Below are 20,562 nucleotides of genomic sequence, written 5' to 3' on the forward strand. Positions count from 1 at the left end.
TCCCGCTGTCCGATAACACTGTCCATAAAGAGATCTGCAAATTACGGCACTTATTCAATCGGTCCTTGCATGCAAAAACTTAGGGGCAAGAGTCCCTGTTTTATAGGATGAGGGAGAACTCGGCCCCATGTATTTGGGGGTAATGACACTTTCTCAAGGCTGTAATTGAGGCCCCCTCAGTCTAGTAACCGCTATTGGCAGTACATTTCTACATTACTTCACCGTTTATCCATCACCTCAATGCTCACTGCTGTATTCAGATGTCTTCACAGTGATTGAAAACCTTCATGTAAATAATGTATTTCATCTTCCAGATTGTGGTTTGGAAACGTTACAGCGACTTCAAGAAACTTCATGGAGAGCTTTCCTACACTCACCGGAATCTCTTCCAGCGCACTCAGGAATTCCCAGCATTCCCCAGGGCTCAAGTTTTTGGTAAGTGCTGAACACTATTCCTTAACCATTTAAAGCGGTTGTAAACCTTAATTTTTCACTTTTACCTACAGGTAAGGCTTACCTGTAGGTAAAAAGAATATCTCCTAAACCTGTACGGTTTAGGAGATATTCCCCTCGCAATGCGGGCGGCGCATGCGCAGGGGGGATCCACGGCGAAAGATCCGGCAGCCGCCGGACCTTGCCGATTTTAAATCTCCCGCGCGGGAGTGACGTCATCGCCGCTTCAGCCAATCACAGCGCTGGAGCGGCGATACCCGGAAGACACGCCGGAGCAAGATGACATCTCGCTCGGCGTGAACCAGGTAAGTGTTGTTCACCTCGTTTTGAGGTAAGTATTTCATAATCAGCTATTATGCGGTGCATACTAGCCGATTATGCATTTTGCCTTGCAGGTAAAAAAAAAAAAAATATATATGCGGTTTACAACCGCTTTAAGAGGAAGATTTTCCCCCTTCATGACAGGCCATTTTTTGGAATACGGCACTGTGTCGCTTTAACTGACAATTGCGTGGTTGTGCGACACTGTACCCAAATAGAGCTTTCTTTTGGTAGTATTAGATCACCTCACGGTTTTTTTTTTTTTTTTTTTTGCACTATAAACAAAAAAGGCCAACAATGTTGGGGAAAAAAAACAAATTTTTGCTGTAAGATCCTAAAAAAAAAAAAAATAATTCTTCATCAATTTAGGCCAATATGTATTCTTCTACATAATTTTGGTAAAAAAAAAAAAGGTTTAGCGTCTCCAAAAATAGGGGATAGAGTCATGGCACTATTATTATTATTATGATTATTTTTATATATATTTTTTTAATTACTTTTTTTATAGATCTGCAATTTGTTTTTTTTTTTTTTTTTTTTTTTTTTTTTAGCATGACTGCAACATTGCAGCGGACAAATCGGACACTTTTGACACTTTTTTTGGGACCATTGACATTTATACTGTGATCAGAGCTAAAAATAGCCACTGATTACTGTATAAATGTCACTGACAGAGAAGGGGTTAGCATTAGGGGGCAATCAAGGGGTTAAATGTGTTCTAACTGGGTGTATGGGACTGACTGGAGGAGGAGACAAATCACTGTTCCTAATTACTAGGAACAGCAGATCTGTCTCTCCTCCCATTTCAAAACGGGGATTTGTGTGTTCACATACACAGATCCCTGTTCAGGCTCTCGTGCCCGCGATCATGAGAGGCCGGTTGTCATCGCGGCCACGCGCATCAGGTCCCCTGCCGTGCAGCGGACACGCGCCTGCTATGGCCCTTAATGATGCCGACATACAGGTACGGCAATTTGTGGGAACGAGCCACTTTGCAGCCGTAAATGTGTGTGAGCTGGTCCACAAGTGAGTTAAAGAGGCTCTTAAATGGCCCACAAAAAATGTAATTGGCTTTTAATTTAAGAACACTTACCTGTCCAGGGATCTACCGCCATCCTGTTCCGAACCGGTTCTTCACTGGTCTTTGGGTTCCTAGCGCCGGCATCTTTACTATAGGAAGTTGGCTGTGAGTCCAGCTTTCTATTGCGCATGTGCGCGCCGCACTTTCTGAATGGTCCCGCAGCTTTCATTTCTCTGTGCTGATCGATTGCAAAGGGCATCGGAAAGTAGCTGCAACTTTTTTCATCCTATAGTAACAAATTCTTGCACCTGCCAAACTCTGTCAGACAGCAATTTAAAAAAAAAATGACAGACGTTCTAACCCAACCTAGAAATGTAAACATTTGTATGAAGTTGTGCCAGTATCTGAAATTAGGTTTCCCTGCACCCTATCCTCTCACAAGTGAAATTTCCCTTCTGATGCTTGTACGATAAGCCATACTTTTAAATACTGGGTTTCATGTATCAGATGTGTCTGTTGCCTTTCGCAAACAATCAGATCTTTTTGTTAAAGCCATTGATTTTAATGGTTTCCCAAAACAGTTACTTTACCTTAAAGTATTCATACCCCTTGAAATTTTCCACATTTTGTCATGTTACAACCAAAAACGTAAATGTATTTTATTGGGAATTTTTTTATGTGATAGACAAACACAAAGTGGCACATAATTGTGAAGTGGAAGGAAAATGATAAATGATTTTCAATTTTTTTTACAAATAAATATCTGAAAAGTGTGGCGTGCATTTATATTCAGCCCCCTTTACTCTGATACCCCTAACTACAATCTAGTGGAACCAATTGCCTTCAGAAGTCACCTAATTGGTAAAGAGTCCACCTGTGTGTAATTTTAATCTAAGTATAAGTATAGCTGTTCTGTGAAGCCCTCATAGGTTTGTTAAAGAATCTTAGTGAACAAACCGCATCATGAAGGCCAAGGAACACATCAGGGCACAAACAGCGTTAAGTTGCAATCAAATATCCCAACCTTTGAACATCTCACAGAGCACTGTTCAATCCATCATCCAAAAATGGAAAGAGTATGGCACAACTGCAAACCTACCAAGACATGGCCGTCCACCTAAACTGATAGGCCGGGCAAGGAGAGCATTAAACAGAGAAGCAGGCAAAAAGGCCCATGGTAACTCTGGAGGAGCTCAGGTGGTAGAATCTGTCCATAGGACAACTATTAGTTGTGCATCCCACAAATCTGGCATTTATGGAAGAGTGGCAAGAAGAAAGCCATTGTTGAAAGAAAACCATAAGAAGTCCAGTTTTCCGGCCAGAGCTACAATGGAATGGTTTCCATCAAAGCATATTCATGTGTTAGAATTAGGGTTGTCCCGATACCACTTTTTTAGGACTGAGTACGAGTACCGATACTTTTTTTTCAAGTACTCGCCGATACCGAATACCGATACTTTTTTTTAAATGTGTCCCCAAATGCAGCCATGTCCCCCCACAAATGCAGCCATGTCCGCCCCATATATGTCCCCCCCCCCATATATGCAGCCATGGTCCCCCCCCCATATATGCAGCCATGTCCCCCCCCCCCCATATATGCAGCCATGTCCCCCCCCCCCCCCATATATGCAGCCATGTCCCCCCCCCATATGCAGCCATTTCCCCCCCCAAAAAAGCAGCCATGTCCCCCTTACCGTACATGCTGCCGCATCCCTGCTGCCGCGCCGCATCCCCGCTTGGTTAATACGCGCGGGGAACATTACAGCTTTGAATAGCTGTAGTCTTTCGCGCTGCGTATAGACACTCCCCCTTGCTTGGGATTGGACAGTTCACCCAAGCAAGGGGGAGTGTCTATAAGAGGCGCGGCGGGAAAGACTACAGCTATTCAAATGAATGCTGTAATGTTCCCCGCCCGTATTAACCAAGCGGGGATGCGGCGTAGCGGCGGGATGCGGCGGGGGGGAGTATTCTATTTTGGTATCGGGGGTATTTGCGGGAGTACGAGTACTCCCGCAAATACTCGGAATCGGTCCCGATACTAGTATCGGTATCGGGATAACCCTAGTTAGAATGGCCCAGTCAAAGGCCAGACCTAAATTCAATTGAGAAGCTGAACAGCAATTTCAAGTCTTGCCACAGACACTCTCCATCCAATCTGACAGAACTTGAGCTATTTTGCAAAGAAGAATGGGCAAACATTTCACTCTCTAGATGTGCAAAACTGGTAGAGACATCCCCAAAAAGACTTGTAGCTGTAATTGCAGTGAAAGGTGGTTTTATTCTACAAAGTATTGACTCAGGGGGGCTGAATACAAGTGCACGCCACACTTTTCACATATTTTCCTTCCATCTCACAATTATGTGCCCCTTTGTGTTGGTCTATCACATAAAATCCCAATAAAATACATTTCTGTTTTTTGGTTGTCACATGACAAAAAGTAGAACATTTCAAGGGGTATGAATACTTTTTCAAGGCATAATGTGCTTTAGTTTACTAAGTTGCAGATGGGGGGGGGAACCTTTGTTTAATGATTTGTGTTTTTTTTGGACAACTTTGACGCACATCTGTCGTTCATTGTCAGGGCGTTTCGAAGCACCAGTTATAGAGGAACGCAGAAAAGCTGCAGAAGATATGCTCAGGTTCACTGTGAACATCACAGCACTGAATAACAGCCCCCAGCTGAAGGAGTTCTTCAGGGTAAGAGAGATGGTAATGTGGAGTATGAGAAGGGGGTTACTTTCTCTATATTAGTAATAGAGCTATGTGTACTATCCACAGCCGGGAGAGGTCACCATGCGATCAGATGGCCCAGATGCAACAGAGACGCTTGTCTTACCCCCTCCTTTAGTTCCAGAGCCAGTACGAAGTTGTTCCCTTGAAATTACAGAAGAAGTGACGAATGATTCGGATGTGGCAGAGTCAGTAGAGGAAGCTGAGCACGATGAAGACATCAGCAGTAATGGTACTGTAAGCTTCTGTCTTTCAGACTGGAAAATAACAGTTTTCAGAGTAAGCTGTATGAATTACTAGAATGGTCTGTACAGTCCACTTTAATTAGGCCTCTTTCACACTAAGGAGTTTTTCAGGCGGTTTAGCGCTAAAAAAAATAGCGCCTGAAAAACTCCTGACCTGTAGTCTCAATGTGAAAGCCCGAGGGCTTTCACACTGAGGCGATGTGCTGGCGGGACCGCTCCAAAAGTCCTGCCAGCAGCATCTTTGGAGCGGTGTGTTTACTGCTTCTCCACCGCTCCTTCTCATTGAAAACAATGGGACACCACGGTAATACCGCCCGCAATGCGTCTCTACAGAGGCGGGCAGTATTAACCCTTTTTCGGCCGCTAGCAGGGTTTAAAACCGCACCGCTAGCGGCCGAATACCCCCGCAATTCCGACGGTATAGCGCCGCTAAAAATAACGGCGCTATACCGTCAGCGCACCTCCCGCCCCAGTGTGAAAGGGGCCTTAGTTTACATCCACCTCCCACTGTACTTCCTGGTTGCTCCAACTTTAAAGAATAAGTTCACCTTTTCACAAAAATAATAAATTGCACATTTTTTTGCAGGTAAAAAAATTGGCATTTATCATTTTTTTTGTTGCAGTAAAGCATTGTACCAGCGATCAGCAGATCACTGATGCCATGCAAGTCTCCTGCAGACCTGTCGGTGTATCTGCTTGCTCGTACTAGGAAGCCGATACATTCTGACAGGAAGAATCGATGAACTACCACAACGCTCGCAGCGCCATGGTAGGTCATTGAAAACTACAAGCTGACAGCCGCAAAGGCTGCAGGACCTTGTTGTTTTCTATTCACAGAGAGCTGTAAATGAGTGATGTGGGTGGGTGGGCGGGGGCGGAGCTCCGGCATGCCCACGTGTTGTGTGTGTGTGTGTGTGTATATATATATATATATATATATATATATACTAGCTTATTTGCAGGATCTAGAGTTATACTTGCATGACCGTGAGGTCCTTCCAAGGAACAAGAATGTTTTGCCTGCGGAACACCTGTGGAGGTAATCCTGCCCAGAGCTGGATTTTAAAGCATAGTTCACCATTACCAAAAAACTGGGTGCCTGTAGATGAAAATAAACTGGGCAACTCTGATCGCGGTTGAATAATGCCCTTACTATAGGTGTAGGCCTTTTATGTAACTCCTAATGCCTGACTGAAAAAACTCTCAGAAATGTCCTCATCCCATTCTGTCTTGTTGCCCGCTGTTACTTTTCACCCTCATCATCATAGGAGGGCGCTCTTTCGCTGATTCAAACCCCCTCACATGTACTTTCTCTCTCCCAATACAGTAGCTTTGAGAGATTTCTCCTGTGATGGTGGGGGAGGTGAACAGTAACAGCTGGGGGTCTCTCCGCAACATCCTAGCAACAAGGCAGGATGGGATGATGCCATCTCTGGGAGTTTTTTAGTCAGGCCTCAGGAGAGACTGTATGTAAACGGGCCTACTTTGAGGTAGTTTTGTTTGTTATTATTGCTGGCGCAAGGCCCGACACTGTATACCTGAGATGATATCAGACAATGCTGTGGAGACCATTACCCTTTTTGAGTGAGAGATGTGGCATGTGTTAAGGTACTTGGAACTATTGTGTTCTTTCTATGTATTCATCGCGTACTTGCCACGGATTATATGTTCCTTTCTTCCGGGTTTTGGCCGGAGCCGCGTGGGATACCTCTGGTCCTGGCAAGGAGCTCTGAAGTTCTGGCACAATACGCCGGACCTTCAGAGCACACGTGCCACTGATGTCAGCGGCTGCATGCAGAGTGAGTATCTCCTAAACCGTATAGGTTTAGGAAATATTCATTTTACCTACAGGTAAGCCTTATTATAGCAGCATACAGTTCGTTCTCGGTGTTTTCCTTCTTCTTTTTGGCAGTTGATTTCACTCCATTCTCTTTTTGCATTGTTTGTTACATCCCTCGGTAGGCTGATATGAGGAGGTCCAGGAATAGGGAATATTGTTTTCCTTACTTACCGTTATTTTATTTATTTTTTTAATAATAAGTGGTGTATTTTTTTATATATATATATATATATATATATATATATATATATATATATATATATATATATATATATATATATATATATAAAATGTATGTTATTAGGCTTTTTCATTTGCTGTGGAATGTTTTTCTTTGAATTAAAATGGAAAATATGGCATCTGGCCACTGAATGGCACCAAGTATCACAGGCATTTCTAGTGGCCAAATGTGGTAGTTCCCGATTTTAGCAAAGGAAAAGACCTAATAAAAATAAATAGGTAGATTCAGGTAGGGGCGCGCTAATTTGCGGCGGCGTAGCCTAGCGTGTTTAAACTACGCCGCCTTAAGTAAGAGAGGCAAGTACATGATTCTCAAAGCACTTGCCTCCTTACTTAGGGCGGTGTAGTGTAAACGCGGCGGGCGTAAGGGCGCCTAATTCAAATGGGTTGGGGGGGCGTGTTTAATGGCAATGAGGCTTGACCTCGCGTTTTTTGACATTTTTTTGTCACTGCGCATGCGCCGGGCGACTACATTTCCCAGTGTGCATTGCGGTTACGTACGCCGCACGGGCCTATTGATTTCGACGTGGATGTAAACGACCTAAATCCCGATTTGCGGACGACTTACGCAAATGACGTTCAAATTTCGAATCTCGTGGCGGGAACGACGGCCATACTTTAACCTTGTTATTTTTACCTAATAGGTAGAAATAGGTAGGCCTCCTAAGGCCTTACGGAAACGGCGTAAAACGACTGCGGCGGCCGGGCGTACGTTCGTGAATCGCCGTTCACTCATTTACATAATCTACGCCGACCGCAATGGAAGCGCCACCTAGCGGCCATCCGAAAAATTGCAATCTAAGATAGGACCGCGCAAGCAGTCCTATCTTAGATATGTTTAAGCGTATCTGTGTTTGAGCATACGATTAAACATAAGTCGGCGTAGATTCTGAGTTAGGCCGGCTTATCTACTGATAAGTCGGCCTAACTCTTACTGAATCTACCTAAAATTCTCTGTTCACAAAGAATGAATGTACATGCGCTTTGACTGAGAGAATTATTTTGCAGACGCCATTTTTTTTTTGTTTTCTGTAATTTTGAAAGTGTAAATGATGAAAATAAAATCTAACTTTTTTTGACATATTATAAGAATGTCTAATCTGTAATTTGATGCCTTTTGGAGATTTTTCCATCTTTCCTTGGCTTTGTTATGCACATTAATACAAATTTTTACCTGGGGTACCCAAACTTTCGATCCCCACTGTATGTATAATATATATATTATACACCCCTGATATTCTCAAATTGGGGAGAGTGTGGCGGATTCTGAGTACGGTAATTCATCAGCTTTTCTCTTTACAGAGCAAACTCAGCTTGATGTACTGTTTGGTCTTAATGAAGACTTTTGTGAGTTAGACGCTGATAACTTCCAGGACCCCCCGCCATCTATTAGCACACTAACTACCAATGACTTGGCAATGTTCGATCCTTGTTTTTCTGAAGGTGAGTGACTATAAGAAATAGTAATAAATCTAAAGCTGACCATGTTCTATCTGTGGTTGTTCCTGTTCATGTATATTCGACATAGTTATCAACTCGTCTTGAAAAAGAATGTTGGAAAGTGTGTGTTCGACCAATCGGCTGCAGCGCTGAGTAGTTTTATCTGAAAAAGGAGTCCCCACTGTCGGAATTCAATCCCATCCACCAAAAATCCGTTTTGTTTTGTTGTTTTTGATCATCTGGCCGGCTTAAGGGTTCCCAGTATCTTTTTTTCTTTTTTATCTCTTGCTGTATATTTTCTTGTAAGAATTGTATCTTTATGAAAATTATATTCATTTGGTTTTAGTTACTTATAGGTGTATTCAGAAAGACTTAGGCTGGCGTATCAGTAGATACGCCAGCCTAAGTCTGAATGTGCGCCAGTGCTAATTTAAGCGTATTCTGGAAACCAGATACGCTTAAATTGGGCTCAGATACGAGCGGCGTAATCCTAAAGTGTAATTCTTAGGCTGACCGCTAGGTGGCGCTTCCATTGCGGTCGGCGTAGAACAGAGGTGGCCAACCAGTGGCCCGGGGGCCACATGTGGCCCGCAGAGCACTCTGATGTGGCCCGCGACCTCCTGCTCTGGAATGGTGGGTTGGCAAGCCCAGATCGCAGGTTGCCGACCTGTCCTACCACAGCATCAGTGTTGTGCATGAAGCTGGTGGTAGAGGAAGAAAATGGCTCCTGAGCAGAGCTCCATAAGCCAATGCTTCCTGTAGAGTGCCAGCTTTTTCCACAGGCGGAGTCTATGGCAAAGTTAGCTAACCCGCGGGTTAGACATAGGTGCACTACGCTGCACCCGTGGTGTGGGTAAACTGCACCACATCAGTGTGAAAGCAGTCTTAAGCCCTTTTCACATGATCGACCCTACCCAATTGGACCTACAGAGCGGCAAATGTAAACAGACTTCTGTCCGTTCACGCCTGCCTACCTCAAATCCAATCCTCTAAAAAAAAAAAAATAGAAGGGATTTCGTCCCCCTCCATCTGGGCAGATCGGAGGGCCTATAGAGTAGCTATGACCTGTCATCCACCTGCTCCGCTCATTGTGGCCCGCGACTGGATTAAGTTGCTTAAGTGGCCCTCGCTCTTCAAAAGGTTGGGCACCCCTGGCGTAGAATATGTAAATCGCTAGATACGCCTATTCACAAACGTACGCCCGGCCGACGCAGTACAGATACGCCGTTTACGTAACGCATTATCAGGCCTAAAGTTATTCCATCAAATAGCTGGAATAGTAATGTTAAGTATGGCCGTCGTTCCCGCGTCGAAATTTGAAAAATGTACGTCGTTTGCGTTAGTCGTCCGTGAATAGGGATTTACGTCCACATCGAAACCAATAGGACCGTGCTGCGTACTTTGCCGCAATGCACACTGGGATATGTAGGCGGACGGCGCATGCCGTTCGTAAAATACGTCTATCACATAAGGTCACCCCCCCCATTACCATAAAACACACCCCCTCAGCTAAATTTGAATTAGGCGCCATTACGCCCACCCAAATTAACGCTACACCGCCGTAACTTAGGCAAGTACTTTGTGAATCATGTACTTGCCTCGCTAACTTACGGCGGCGTAGTGTAAACACGAAACACTACGCCGTCGCAAAGTTATGGCGGGCTTTCTGAATCCAGCTATTAGCCTTTATTAAAGCAGAATGTAAATTGGTAATAAAATTCCCTTTTGAAGTATTTATTTTCAGTTTTGGAGAACCATAGCAAGGAAAAAAAAAGTGCACAAAGTAGCTGATTTCCCAAAAGCAAATGGGCTGTTTACTCTGCAAGGTCATTTTCACTTAGCTTGGTGGGTGAGCTTTTCTGGTTTCCATCATCCAATCATGTACAAGCAAAAATAATTTTTTTATTTTTTTTTCTTGCACATAGTTACATAGTTAGTCAGGTTGAAAAAAGACACAAGTCCATCCAGTTCAACCACAAAAAAATAAAATAAACAAACAAAATAAAAAACACAATACAATCCCATACACCCAACTCCATACCCACAGTTGATCCAGAGGAAGGCAAAAAACCCCAGCAGAGCATGAGATCCAATTTGCTACAGCAGGGGAAAAAATTCCTTCCTGATCCCCCGAGAGGCAATCAGATTTACCCTGGGACGTGATTGGGTCTTGCAGACATCGTTGATGTGCACTTTCATTCATCATGACAATATCACTGAATGCATTTAAATATTCTAGAAGTTCTAAAATTGCTAAATACAGTGAATAAAATAAATAATAATACAATTCTTTATGTAGCGCCGGGCTCCCAATGACAAGGGCGCTACTATAAATTTAGGGGTGTCTAAGCCATAGTTGGGCTCAGACTTTAATAATTCTATGTAAATTCGCCTCTGTTCTGGCTGTGGGTGCTCTCGGTAGAAGTTTTCCCCTGTTGCCTGTAGGTGGCGTTACCACATCAGGCCCATGTTGGAACTCGGGCGAACCATGGTGTGTGTTAAGTGACCCTTCTCGGCAGCAGCCCCGCTGTGCATGCTGGGAGGGGAAACTTAAGGAGCAGACGCCGTTTTTTGGGGTCCTTCGCCTTGTGGCCCTCCTGCCGCGAGGTGAGTGTGTGTGATTCCAGCCTGGGGATAGGCCTGGTGACCTTGTTAACTGAAGGGATTCACTACCCAATTTGTCTTGCGGTCCGCTGGATCGACTTAAAGGCTCTTTTGCTGTAAGACAGGAAGTTCGGGACTCAAATCCTGTGGCAGAGGATTCCCGACTATCCATTCTGTGTTCTCAGATGGTCTGTGGCAGAGACTGTTTCTATACTGTCCGTGCATCATTCCGTCTGCTAGGCCATGTGACAGGGGTCTATCCGGGTGAGCAATACCCACTCAGGAGTGAGTGGTGAATACTGGAACTTTGAATATTTTTTTGTGCATTCTGTGCCGCGTACCTGAACCTTCCCCTTCTCTCTATACTCTCTGCTTCCTTCAAGTTTTAAGCAACAAAAATAAAACCTACAGCTGAAGGTTTTACATCTTGTGTGGACATTACAATTTCTATAGACTTTCTTCCCTGGACAACGAACTTGGAGGTAACGTGCAAAACCCCAAATCTAAACCAGAAGCTACATATAAATAAATAAAAAAAAAATATATATATATATAGTTTGTTTGTGTGTGTGTGTGTGTGTGTGTGTGTGTGTGTATATGTATATATATATATATATATATATATATATATATATATATATATATATATATATATATATATATATATATATATATATATATATATATATATATATATATATATATATATATATATATATATATATATATACACAGTGTTTCTCCAAAAATAAGACCTACCCCAAAAATAAGACCTAGCAATATTTTCCAGGAGGGCTGCAATATAAGCCCTACCCTGAAAATAAGCCCTAGTTTAAAATGCTTGTAAAATCCTATAATCCACTCTATTACAGTAGTATATAATGTTAATGCGTGAAAGAGAGATCCGGCAGGTCACAGAAGTGCAGAGCGGCGCTATAACGAAGGTATTTGGCACAATTATATTATAGAAACGCACACATTGTACATTATATAATACTGTAATAGAGTGAATTATAGGATCTTACAAGCATTTTAACTCAGTTCACACTGGGGATTCCTGACAGGCAGGGAGAGAGAGGGGGAGAGAAGACAGCACATTACATGGTAAGACCTACCCCGAAAATAAGCCCTACTGTGTCTTTTGTTGCCAAAATTAATATAAGACCCGGGCTTATTTTTGGAGAAACACGGTATATATCATACACACACATTATTTATTTATATATATATATATATATATATATATATATATATATATATATATATATATATATATATATATTATAAAAAAAAAAAAGTGCTTATTGTTTTTTACTCTTTGCTGAAATTATTCAGTGGCCCCCTAATATTGTGTTGCTGGTTGAAGGGGGATTCTGGGCCCTGTAGATCCCACCTGCACATGCCATGTTAAACCAGTATGTTATTCATTATTCTAGAAGGTGCAGTTGAAGAATCGGAAACCTCTTTGCATCTGCTGTCTCTGAAGTGTGAAGTGGAGGATCATCCTGTTGGTGTAGAAGATGGTGGCGCTTACCTATCACAAGCCACGTTAGAGGTTCAGAAAGCAATGGAGTCAGAGCTGGCTGGAGATTACCCTGAGGCCTTCAAACTATTCCGAAATGCCGTGGATATCTTATTAAAGGGAGTGAAAGGTAAGCTATGTAGATCACAGTTCTGTAAGCTATACTGTTATTTGACCATAAACTTCAAATGTTAAATCGGAAGACGTTGTAATGTTACTAAGGCCGGTGTATTGTCACATTCTGCTGCCTATCGTAGAATGCTGTGGAAGTCACGTGGCGACCAACTGCGCATGCGCGATGCGTTCCAAACGCAAGTGCGTTGCGTTCCAATGGATTCACGACAGTACACACCAGTGAAACCTCGGTCGGCATCCAGGCTCTTTCCTTAACATCCCCGTGGATTGAAGGGTGTTAAAAAAAGAGCCAGGAGGCCGAGCGAGCGTGAGGCCGATTGGCCACTTTCCTCTAAATCCACGTCGCCCTGAATGCCGGGTTCGCTGGTGTGTACTGTCGTAAATCGATTGGACCGCATCGCACTTGCGTTTGGAACGCATTGCGCATGCGCAGTTGGCCGCCACGTGACTTCCGCAGCATTCTACGATAGGCAGCAGAATGTGACACTACACCGGCCGTACACAGAGCAAATTTCTTTCCTGCAATCACGGGTTGCAGACAGTATTGATGTGAGAATACTTCCGGCTGGGTCATTGTCTTCTCCTGGCGAGAGGGTGAGGGAAGCTATCCCTGGGAGAAGACAGCGATTATTGCTAGCGGCTATAGCAGCCATTGGGCATAATCAAAGGTAAAATCTGGCATGCTCGTTGTACCCAAGTTGATCATCCCATCGATCAACTTGGTACTTTCAGCCTGATTATACACCGTTCAAATCTCGGCTGCTTCAGCAGGAACTGGCCGAGGTTCGAACTGTGTATGGCCGGCCTAACCTTGACATCAAATACTAAGATCCTTTTAAATGAGATCTCCAGGAATTGTATCCAGGATTAGCAGTGGGATTCTGTGCTGTCCTTTCCCAGATGCAGCTCTCCAGTGTCTTCAGAAAGGACAGAGGGGTTCAGCATTAAAAAAAAAGAAAAAAAAAGAAAGGGGGTTGATTTACTAAAGACAAATAGACAAAGTAGGGGATTTTCCCCATGCTTAGTGAATGAGCTCTTCTGACTTCAAATGTCCAAAATATAAGCAAGCAAAATACATTTTTATTTTTTATTTTATTTTTTTCATTTTTTTTTTTTTTTAGCAAAGTGAAAGTTCCCTTGCACTGTGAACAGTCTATTTGCATTTAGTAAATCAATCCCAGTAAGTGGGATCACACTAATCTACTAGGCACTAGCTCTGGAATTTTACCCGCAATGTCAACCTGGTGCCCAGCTTTTGTCATTTGCCTGTAAAAGAATATAGCACTTCTAAAAATATTATGTCAAATACCTTCCAGATGAATCTCATATTAACATTAGTGCCCAGTATTACGGTATGTATAAAGATTAGATGTGAACCGGACCCTTTGGAGACCTCTAATGTAACTTTTCTAGTTGCATTTTCATTTCCGGATGATCTTTCACACAACCTAATTCTGAATATTTTTTTTTTTAACAAGGTTGGTCTTTATTGATGCACAAATGTTACAAGGCAATATGCAAAAAGCACTGTACAGAATCAATCAAAAAGCATACAAAAGTTTTATAGATGGAGCACATGAGTCAGCAGGAGAAATGTAACATGTCAACTATATAGTCTGCAAAACGTAAGGCGTGAGCAGGGAAAGGGGAAAGAGTATAGGTGGGGGGGGAGAAGGAGGGAGGAGAAGGCGGGGCAGGGGGGAAGGAGGGAGGAGAAGGCGGGGCAGAGGGAATCCACCACCAATCAAGGACCACCATACAAAAACAGGATCATATAGGATCAGTCCATGGTCCCCACACACGCTCAAACTTCAGGGGACATCCTCTATTCAAATACGTCAGCTTATACAGAGGCAGGACAGCATTGACTGCATCCATCCATGCCCCCACCGTGGGAGGGGCTCTAGAGGTCCACTTGAGCAGAATCGCCTTTTTGGCCTAGAAAAATAGCAATGACATTAGCAGCTTGGTATATCTGGGCCTCTGCTCATCATCCTGCACCCCCAGCAGAGCCAGCTCCGGGGAAACCGGGAGACTCAGGTGGAGACGGACATTAATGGTCTCAAAAACTGCGGACCAATAGTCCGAAAGGCTGGGACAGGTCCAGAACATGTGGATAATAAGTACCCTCCGAAGTACAAAATTCTGAATAATTTAAAGTGGTATTAAACCCCAAAATAAAAAGGAATATAATGCAGCTCACCAGCTCTTAGAGGTGACAACTACATTAGTTTCCTTGTTTTGGCTCCCCCCCCCCCTTTTTTTTTGTTCACCTTTAAGTGGAACTTCATTCTCTCACTCACCATTGACTATTTTGAATCCTTTTACATTTCTTTAGTTACTTTCTGGTTTCCATGCCTAGGCGAATGATGTCATACATCCCAGGATTCATCGGAAGGGCTTTTCTCAGCTAAGCAGACCCTCCTGTCTGAATGCCTGAACTAAAGAAAGATGGATTCTAGGAAATAATTGCTATATGAATCGCCTGCCCTTACTCAAGTGGGGCACAGCCAGAAATGCTAGGGGGTGTGATTTTCTCAGTAAAATAAAGCATGGAGACAAGGATGCATGGGGGAATTTGCTTTGAATATTATCCACTTCAATACAGGGAGCTTTTTCCTGCCCAGGCCAATTTTCAGCTTTCAGCGCTGTCACATTTTAAATGACAATTGTGCGGTTATGCAACACTCTGCCCATATAGAATTTTTTTTTTATCATTTTTCATAGACAGATAGAGCCTTCTTTTGGCGGGTTATCATCACTGGGTTCTTTATTTTTTGCTAAACAATAAAATAAAAAAAGACCAAACGTTAAAAAATTTAAAAAATTGTAAATACTGTATTTATTGGCGTATAACTAACAATCACTTTTTTACCCTGAAAATAGAGGGTAAACTGTGCCTGCGTGTTATACGCAGGGGGCTGTGTAAAGTTTTTTTTTTTTCCCCCAAAACTTTCCTCTTAAAGTTAGGGTGCGTGTTATACGCCAAAAAAATACGGTAAGTAATTTTTCTTCTGCACTGATGAGGCAGTACATACCGTGTATATGTCTCTTATAACTATAAAGCCAGTTATCGGCTTTCCTTTCATCAGACACTGACAGCGCTGAGGAAAGGAAATGCAGATAATGGCCATTTGTTTACATGTGATCAGTTGTGATTGGACACCGCTGATCACATGGTAAAGAGCTTATGTGATTGGATCTTTACCCTGATCGGTGATGCACTGTGCCCGAGGGACACAGCTCACCATGATGTCCAGTTAGGATGGTAAAGCCACCGCCCGGCCATCATTCTGCTATAGGCCAGGTTGGAAGGTGTTTAAAAATGAATTAAATGGTGCTTTTGATTTGTGGTGCTCAGATACAGTGTAGTTCTGCTTTAGCCAGTCCAGTAAAAGTAGCTGTAGAGTAGACACTATTTAACACTGACAGGTGCTTGCAATGGTCAGCTTGTATTCATTTACAGTATATAAATCTTTATCCCAAAAGGGAAAAAAAAGAGTTCAGCTGAGTGATATTTAAAATCAAATTTTTTTATTTTTTTTTTTACAAAAAAATAACAAAAATGTCACACTTACCTGCTCTGTGTGGCGGTTTTGCACAGAGCAGCCCAAATCCTTCTCTTCTTGGGTCCAACGTCGGCACTCCTGGCCCCTCCCTCCTGTTGAGTGCCCCCGCAGCTAGCTAGGGGGGCACCCGAGCTGAGCCGCTGCAGTGTCATATTTACGGGATTTACGACACTACCGTTCAGTGAACCATCACAATTTGTCACGGAAGTGACGAGGAACCATACACAGAGCGGCGAGGGGGCGGGAGAGAAAGAGACATACAGATGTAACGAGAACCATACACAGATCGGGGGGGCGGGAGAGAAAGAGACATACAGATGTAACGAGAACCATACACAGATCGGGGGGGCGGGAGAGAAAGAGACATACAGATGTAACGAGAACCATACACAGATCGGGGGGGCGGGAGAGAAAGAGACATACAGATGTAACGAGAACCATACACAGATCGGGGGGGCGGGAGAGAAAGAGACATACAGATGGAACGAGAACCATACACAGATCGGGGGGGCGGGAGAGAAAGAGACATACAGATGGAACGAGAACCATACACAGATCGGGGGGGGCGGGAGAGAAAGAGACATACAGATGGAACGAGAACCATACACAGATCGGGGGGGCGGGAGAGAAAGAGACATACAGATGGAACGAGAACCATACACATATCGGGGGGGCGGGAGAGAAAGAGACATACAGATGTAATGAGAACCATACTGTATCTGCATGTCTCTTTATCTCTCCCCCGCTCCGTGTATTGTTCTCATTATATCTGCATGTCTCTTTTTTTTCCCGCCCCCCCGCTCTTTGTATGGTTCTCATTACATCTGTATGTCTTTCTCTCCGCCCCCCCCCCCCCCCCCCCCGCTCTGTGTATGCTTCCTCGTCACTTCCGTCACAAATTGTGATGGTTCACTGAACGGTAGTGTCGTGAATCCCCTGGAACACATCGCATTTGGCGTTGGAACGCATTGCGCATGCGCAGTTCGACGCCACGTGACTTAGGCTGCATTCTGCGATAGGGAGCAAACGGTGACACTACACCGCTCCACTGTGTGTCCATTCAAACACTCGGCATGCCCCTTCCATTGCTTTATTGGCTATGATTGACAGCCGGATAAACCAATGGCTCCCGCTGCTACCAAAAGCCAATCGGGAGTAGGAGTCCTCCAAGAGGCAAGGCTCTCCTGTACATCGCTTGTGCCTTTACAACCACTTTAAACAGTCAGCCAACTTGGCATCCCAAAGCCATATGACCCATGTTGGCATATGGGGTTGATTTACTAAAACTGGAGCACTCAAAATCTGGTGCAGCTGTGCATGGTAGCCAATCGGCTTCTAACATTTGGCTTTGACCAACCAATGTAGGTAAACGTTTTGTCCTAAAACTAAAAGTACTTTATACTTGCCTGTTTCATGCAACAGTATTGTACAGAGCGGTTGCTTTCCTCCTCTTTGGCCATACCCCCTGGCAGCTCTGTCCACTCCTAGAATGTGCCTCCTCAGCAAGCCATGTGCTAAGAGGTCATCCATGCAGGCCTGCTCCAGAGCCAGGCTGTGTGTGTCCATAGACACACACAGCGCCGGCAATCGACTTCTACAAAAAAAGGCTAAAAAAACAAAAATGAATGCAGCCATCACATCTAAGGATTGTTAAAGGGGTGTTTTCAGCCTTTTTTTAAGTTTATTAAAAGTCTGCAGCTACAAAAGGTGTAGCTGCTGGCTTTTAATAAACAGACACTTACCTGCTCCACGGCTCCAGTGACGCGCCGGCCGGGGCTCCGCTCCTCGCCCCCCCCTCTTCATTCCTAGTGTGGGCACCCGGCAGTGACCGCTTTCGGCTTCAAGGCCGGTCACCCACTGCGCAGGCGCGAGTGGCACTGCGCATGCGAGAGTGGCGCGGCGCCGTCCGATTGGACAGGTGCTCGCCTACAGGGAGGGGCTGCAATAAGGCGATTTAAGCTAATCTCCTTACCAGCCCCTCGGCGGAAGGAGGAAGTGGGACAGGAAGTCCCCTTCTCCTGACCCCCCCCCACTCCCCCCCCAAAAAAAATGACATACCAAATGTGGCATGTAAGGGGGCGAGGAGTGGGTTAAGCAGAAGTTCCATTTTTAGGTGGAACTCCGCTTTAAGCTGCAGTATATTACATGTTTTGGCTTTAATACCACTTTAAGATGCATTTCAGCCTGTGAGTATGGGCATGGTAGCCTCTTTTTATAGGTTTTTGACACAATTCTTGTTGTATAAAAAAAAAAATGAAGTTGTGACACTTTTACCAGGCTGAGGCTGGGAGATCATGACATAGAAATCTTACTGGAGCTTATAGGTGTCTTCTGCTTTTTCTTCTTTAGATGATCGTTGTCCTGAGCGACGCGAGGCCGTTGCACGTAGAACGGCGGAATATCTCCATCATGCAGAGAAGATCTTTCAGGAGCACATGGATGGAAGTTTATCAGATGAGCACAAAAAAGCTCCTTAAATATAGCTGAAAATTACTTCTTTTTTTCTTTTTACATTAAGAAAAAAACGTTTTTTGTTTTTTTTTTCTTTTACTTTTTAGGCTTCATTTCCACTGACGTTTTTACAGCCACTTTTCTGAGCGTTTTTTACAGCTTAAAAACGCCTGTCCATGTTATTCTATGGCATCATGCCCACATAGGCGTTTTTGAGCTGTAAAAAAAACGCGGGACCAGGGCGTTCTGAAGCTCCAGAGTAGAGCTGTAAAAACGCCAGACGTAAAAAAACGCTCAAAAACGCTACCGCGTTTTTTGTTTTTTTTTACAAAATAAACCTGGACAGGCGTTTTTTAAGCTGTAAAAAAGGCCAACACAAGTGGCTGTAAAAACGCCAGTGGAAATGAAGCCTTAAAGCCCTGGAAATGTGCAGTGAGAGGAAATGCACATGAATACAAACGAACAAATTTTTCTTGTTTGGTTTACAGCAGCAGATAGAACAAAGTACAAATGACTTTTATTTAATACTGCTATGTCTTCTTTTGTGATTTGCTATAAATGTTCTCACTGGAAAAATCTTTTCATAAAGCAAACGTGATTTCTGTTAACTGATAAAAAGCAGAGTTTGTGTTTTTATATTACTTAAGCTGTAAAAGTGATCACTTTGATGTAAATAATATTATCAATGTATGTTATGCTTTTAAAAAAAAAAACTTAATTCTATATATCGTTTTGTAATTATTAATGTAACATCCTTATTTGCTCATTCCGTACTCGTGCTCTGCTTCCTGCTCTGCACAATGTTGTACCATTCCTCCACACAATGCACCCTTTGAGTCGGACAGCTTGGTGAAAATATAGTACTGATTTAATGGCTGATATATTGGTTGTTAAAAATAAGTTTACCTTTTCACAAAAAATTAAAAGGTGAACTAACTCCAAATACCCTGCCCACTCCTACGGACCCTGCTGCACATACCAGTCGTCATACTTCGTGCTGCTGGCGCAGCAGCCCTGGAGTGAGTATCCAACATAATGCTCACAACGACAAGCTCTGATTAGTCAGCTTCATGACCATGTTGACCAGTGAGAAGCGCATTTCTTCTTCCAGTAAGGCGTCCAGGAAAAAAAGCACTTCTCATTGGTCAGCACAGTCGTTCTGACCAATAAGCACTTGCCATTATGATGGATTTTCACTTCGAGACTTTGTATTGTGGTGTATGGACATTTTGGCCCGGATTCTTAAAGCACTTACGTCAGCGTATCTACTGATACGCCGCGTAAGTGCACGGATGAACCGTCGTATCTATGCGCTTGATTCTGCAAGTAAGATACGCCTGGCTTCATACGACCGACGTAAGTTTCCTACGCCGCCGTATCTTTGGCGCATATTTACGCTGGCCGCAAGGGGCGCTTCCATTGATCTACGCGTCGAATATGTAAATGAGCAAGATACGCCGATTCACGAATGTACTTATGCCCGTCGCAGTAATCTACGCCGTTTACGTAAGGCGTACGTCCGGCGTAAAGTTAAGCCTCATAAAGCAGGTGTAAGTCATGTTAGGGTATGGACCAGGGAACAGCCGTCGTATTTTACGTAAGTCGGACGTGAATGGGGCTGGGCGTAGGTTACATTCACGTCGTAGGTATTGAGCCGTCGTATCTTGGGGAGTATATTCGACGTGATTCTGAGCATGCGCCGTTCGTTAGGCCCTTCATTTGCATGAGGTCACACTGCATTTAAATGGATCACGCCCACTTCCTTCCAACTTTGAATTAGGCAGGCTTACGCCGACCAATTTACGCTACGTAGGGAGCAAGTGCTTTGTGAATATTGTTCTTGCCTCTCTATGTTACGTCGGCATAGCGCATATGAGATGCGCTACGCCCGAAAAAATGTACGCCGCTCTACGTGAATCCGGACCTTTGTGGTGAACAGGACATTTGAAGTTAGTTCATCTGTTAGTTTTTTGCGAAAAGGTGAACTCAA

At 43.7% G+C, this 20,562-nt stretch overlaps 1 protein-coding gene across 1 annotated transcript in view; it reads left to right on the forward strand.

Annotated features, from left to right (window-relative positions):
* Positions 1 to 18,638, forward strand: part of SNX15 (sorting nexin 15) — a 32,964-nt gene extending 14,326 nt beyond the window's left edge. Inside the window, exons 3-8 of the mRNA XM_040328571.1 lie at positions 315 to 435; positions 4,378 to 4,493; positions 4,575 to 4,758; positions 8,154 to 8,294; positions 12,332 to 12,547; positions 18,471 to 18,638. Coding sequence (XP_040184505.1) covers positions 315 to 435; positions 4,378 to 4,493; positions 4,575 to 4,758; positions 8,154 to 8,294; positions 12,332 to 12,547; positions 18,471 to 18,598 — 906 coding nt within the window. The 3' untranslated portion in view covers positions 18,599 to 18,638. The remainder of the gene's footprint in view (positions 1 to 314; positions 436 to 4,377; positions 4,494 to 4,574; positions 4,759 to 8,153; positions 8,295 to 12,331; positions 12,548 to 18,470) is intronic.
* The last annotated feature ends 1,924 nt before the right edge of the window (positions 18,639 to 20,562 follow it).

Source organism: Rana temporaria, chromosome 11 (assembly GCF_905171775.1).
Source record: "Rana temporaria chromosome 11, aRanTem1.1, whole genome shotgun sequence".
NCBI classification, from domain to species: Eukaryota; Metazoa; Chordata; class Amphibia; order Anura; family Ranidae; genus Rana; species Rana temporaria.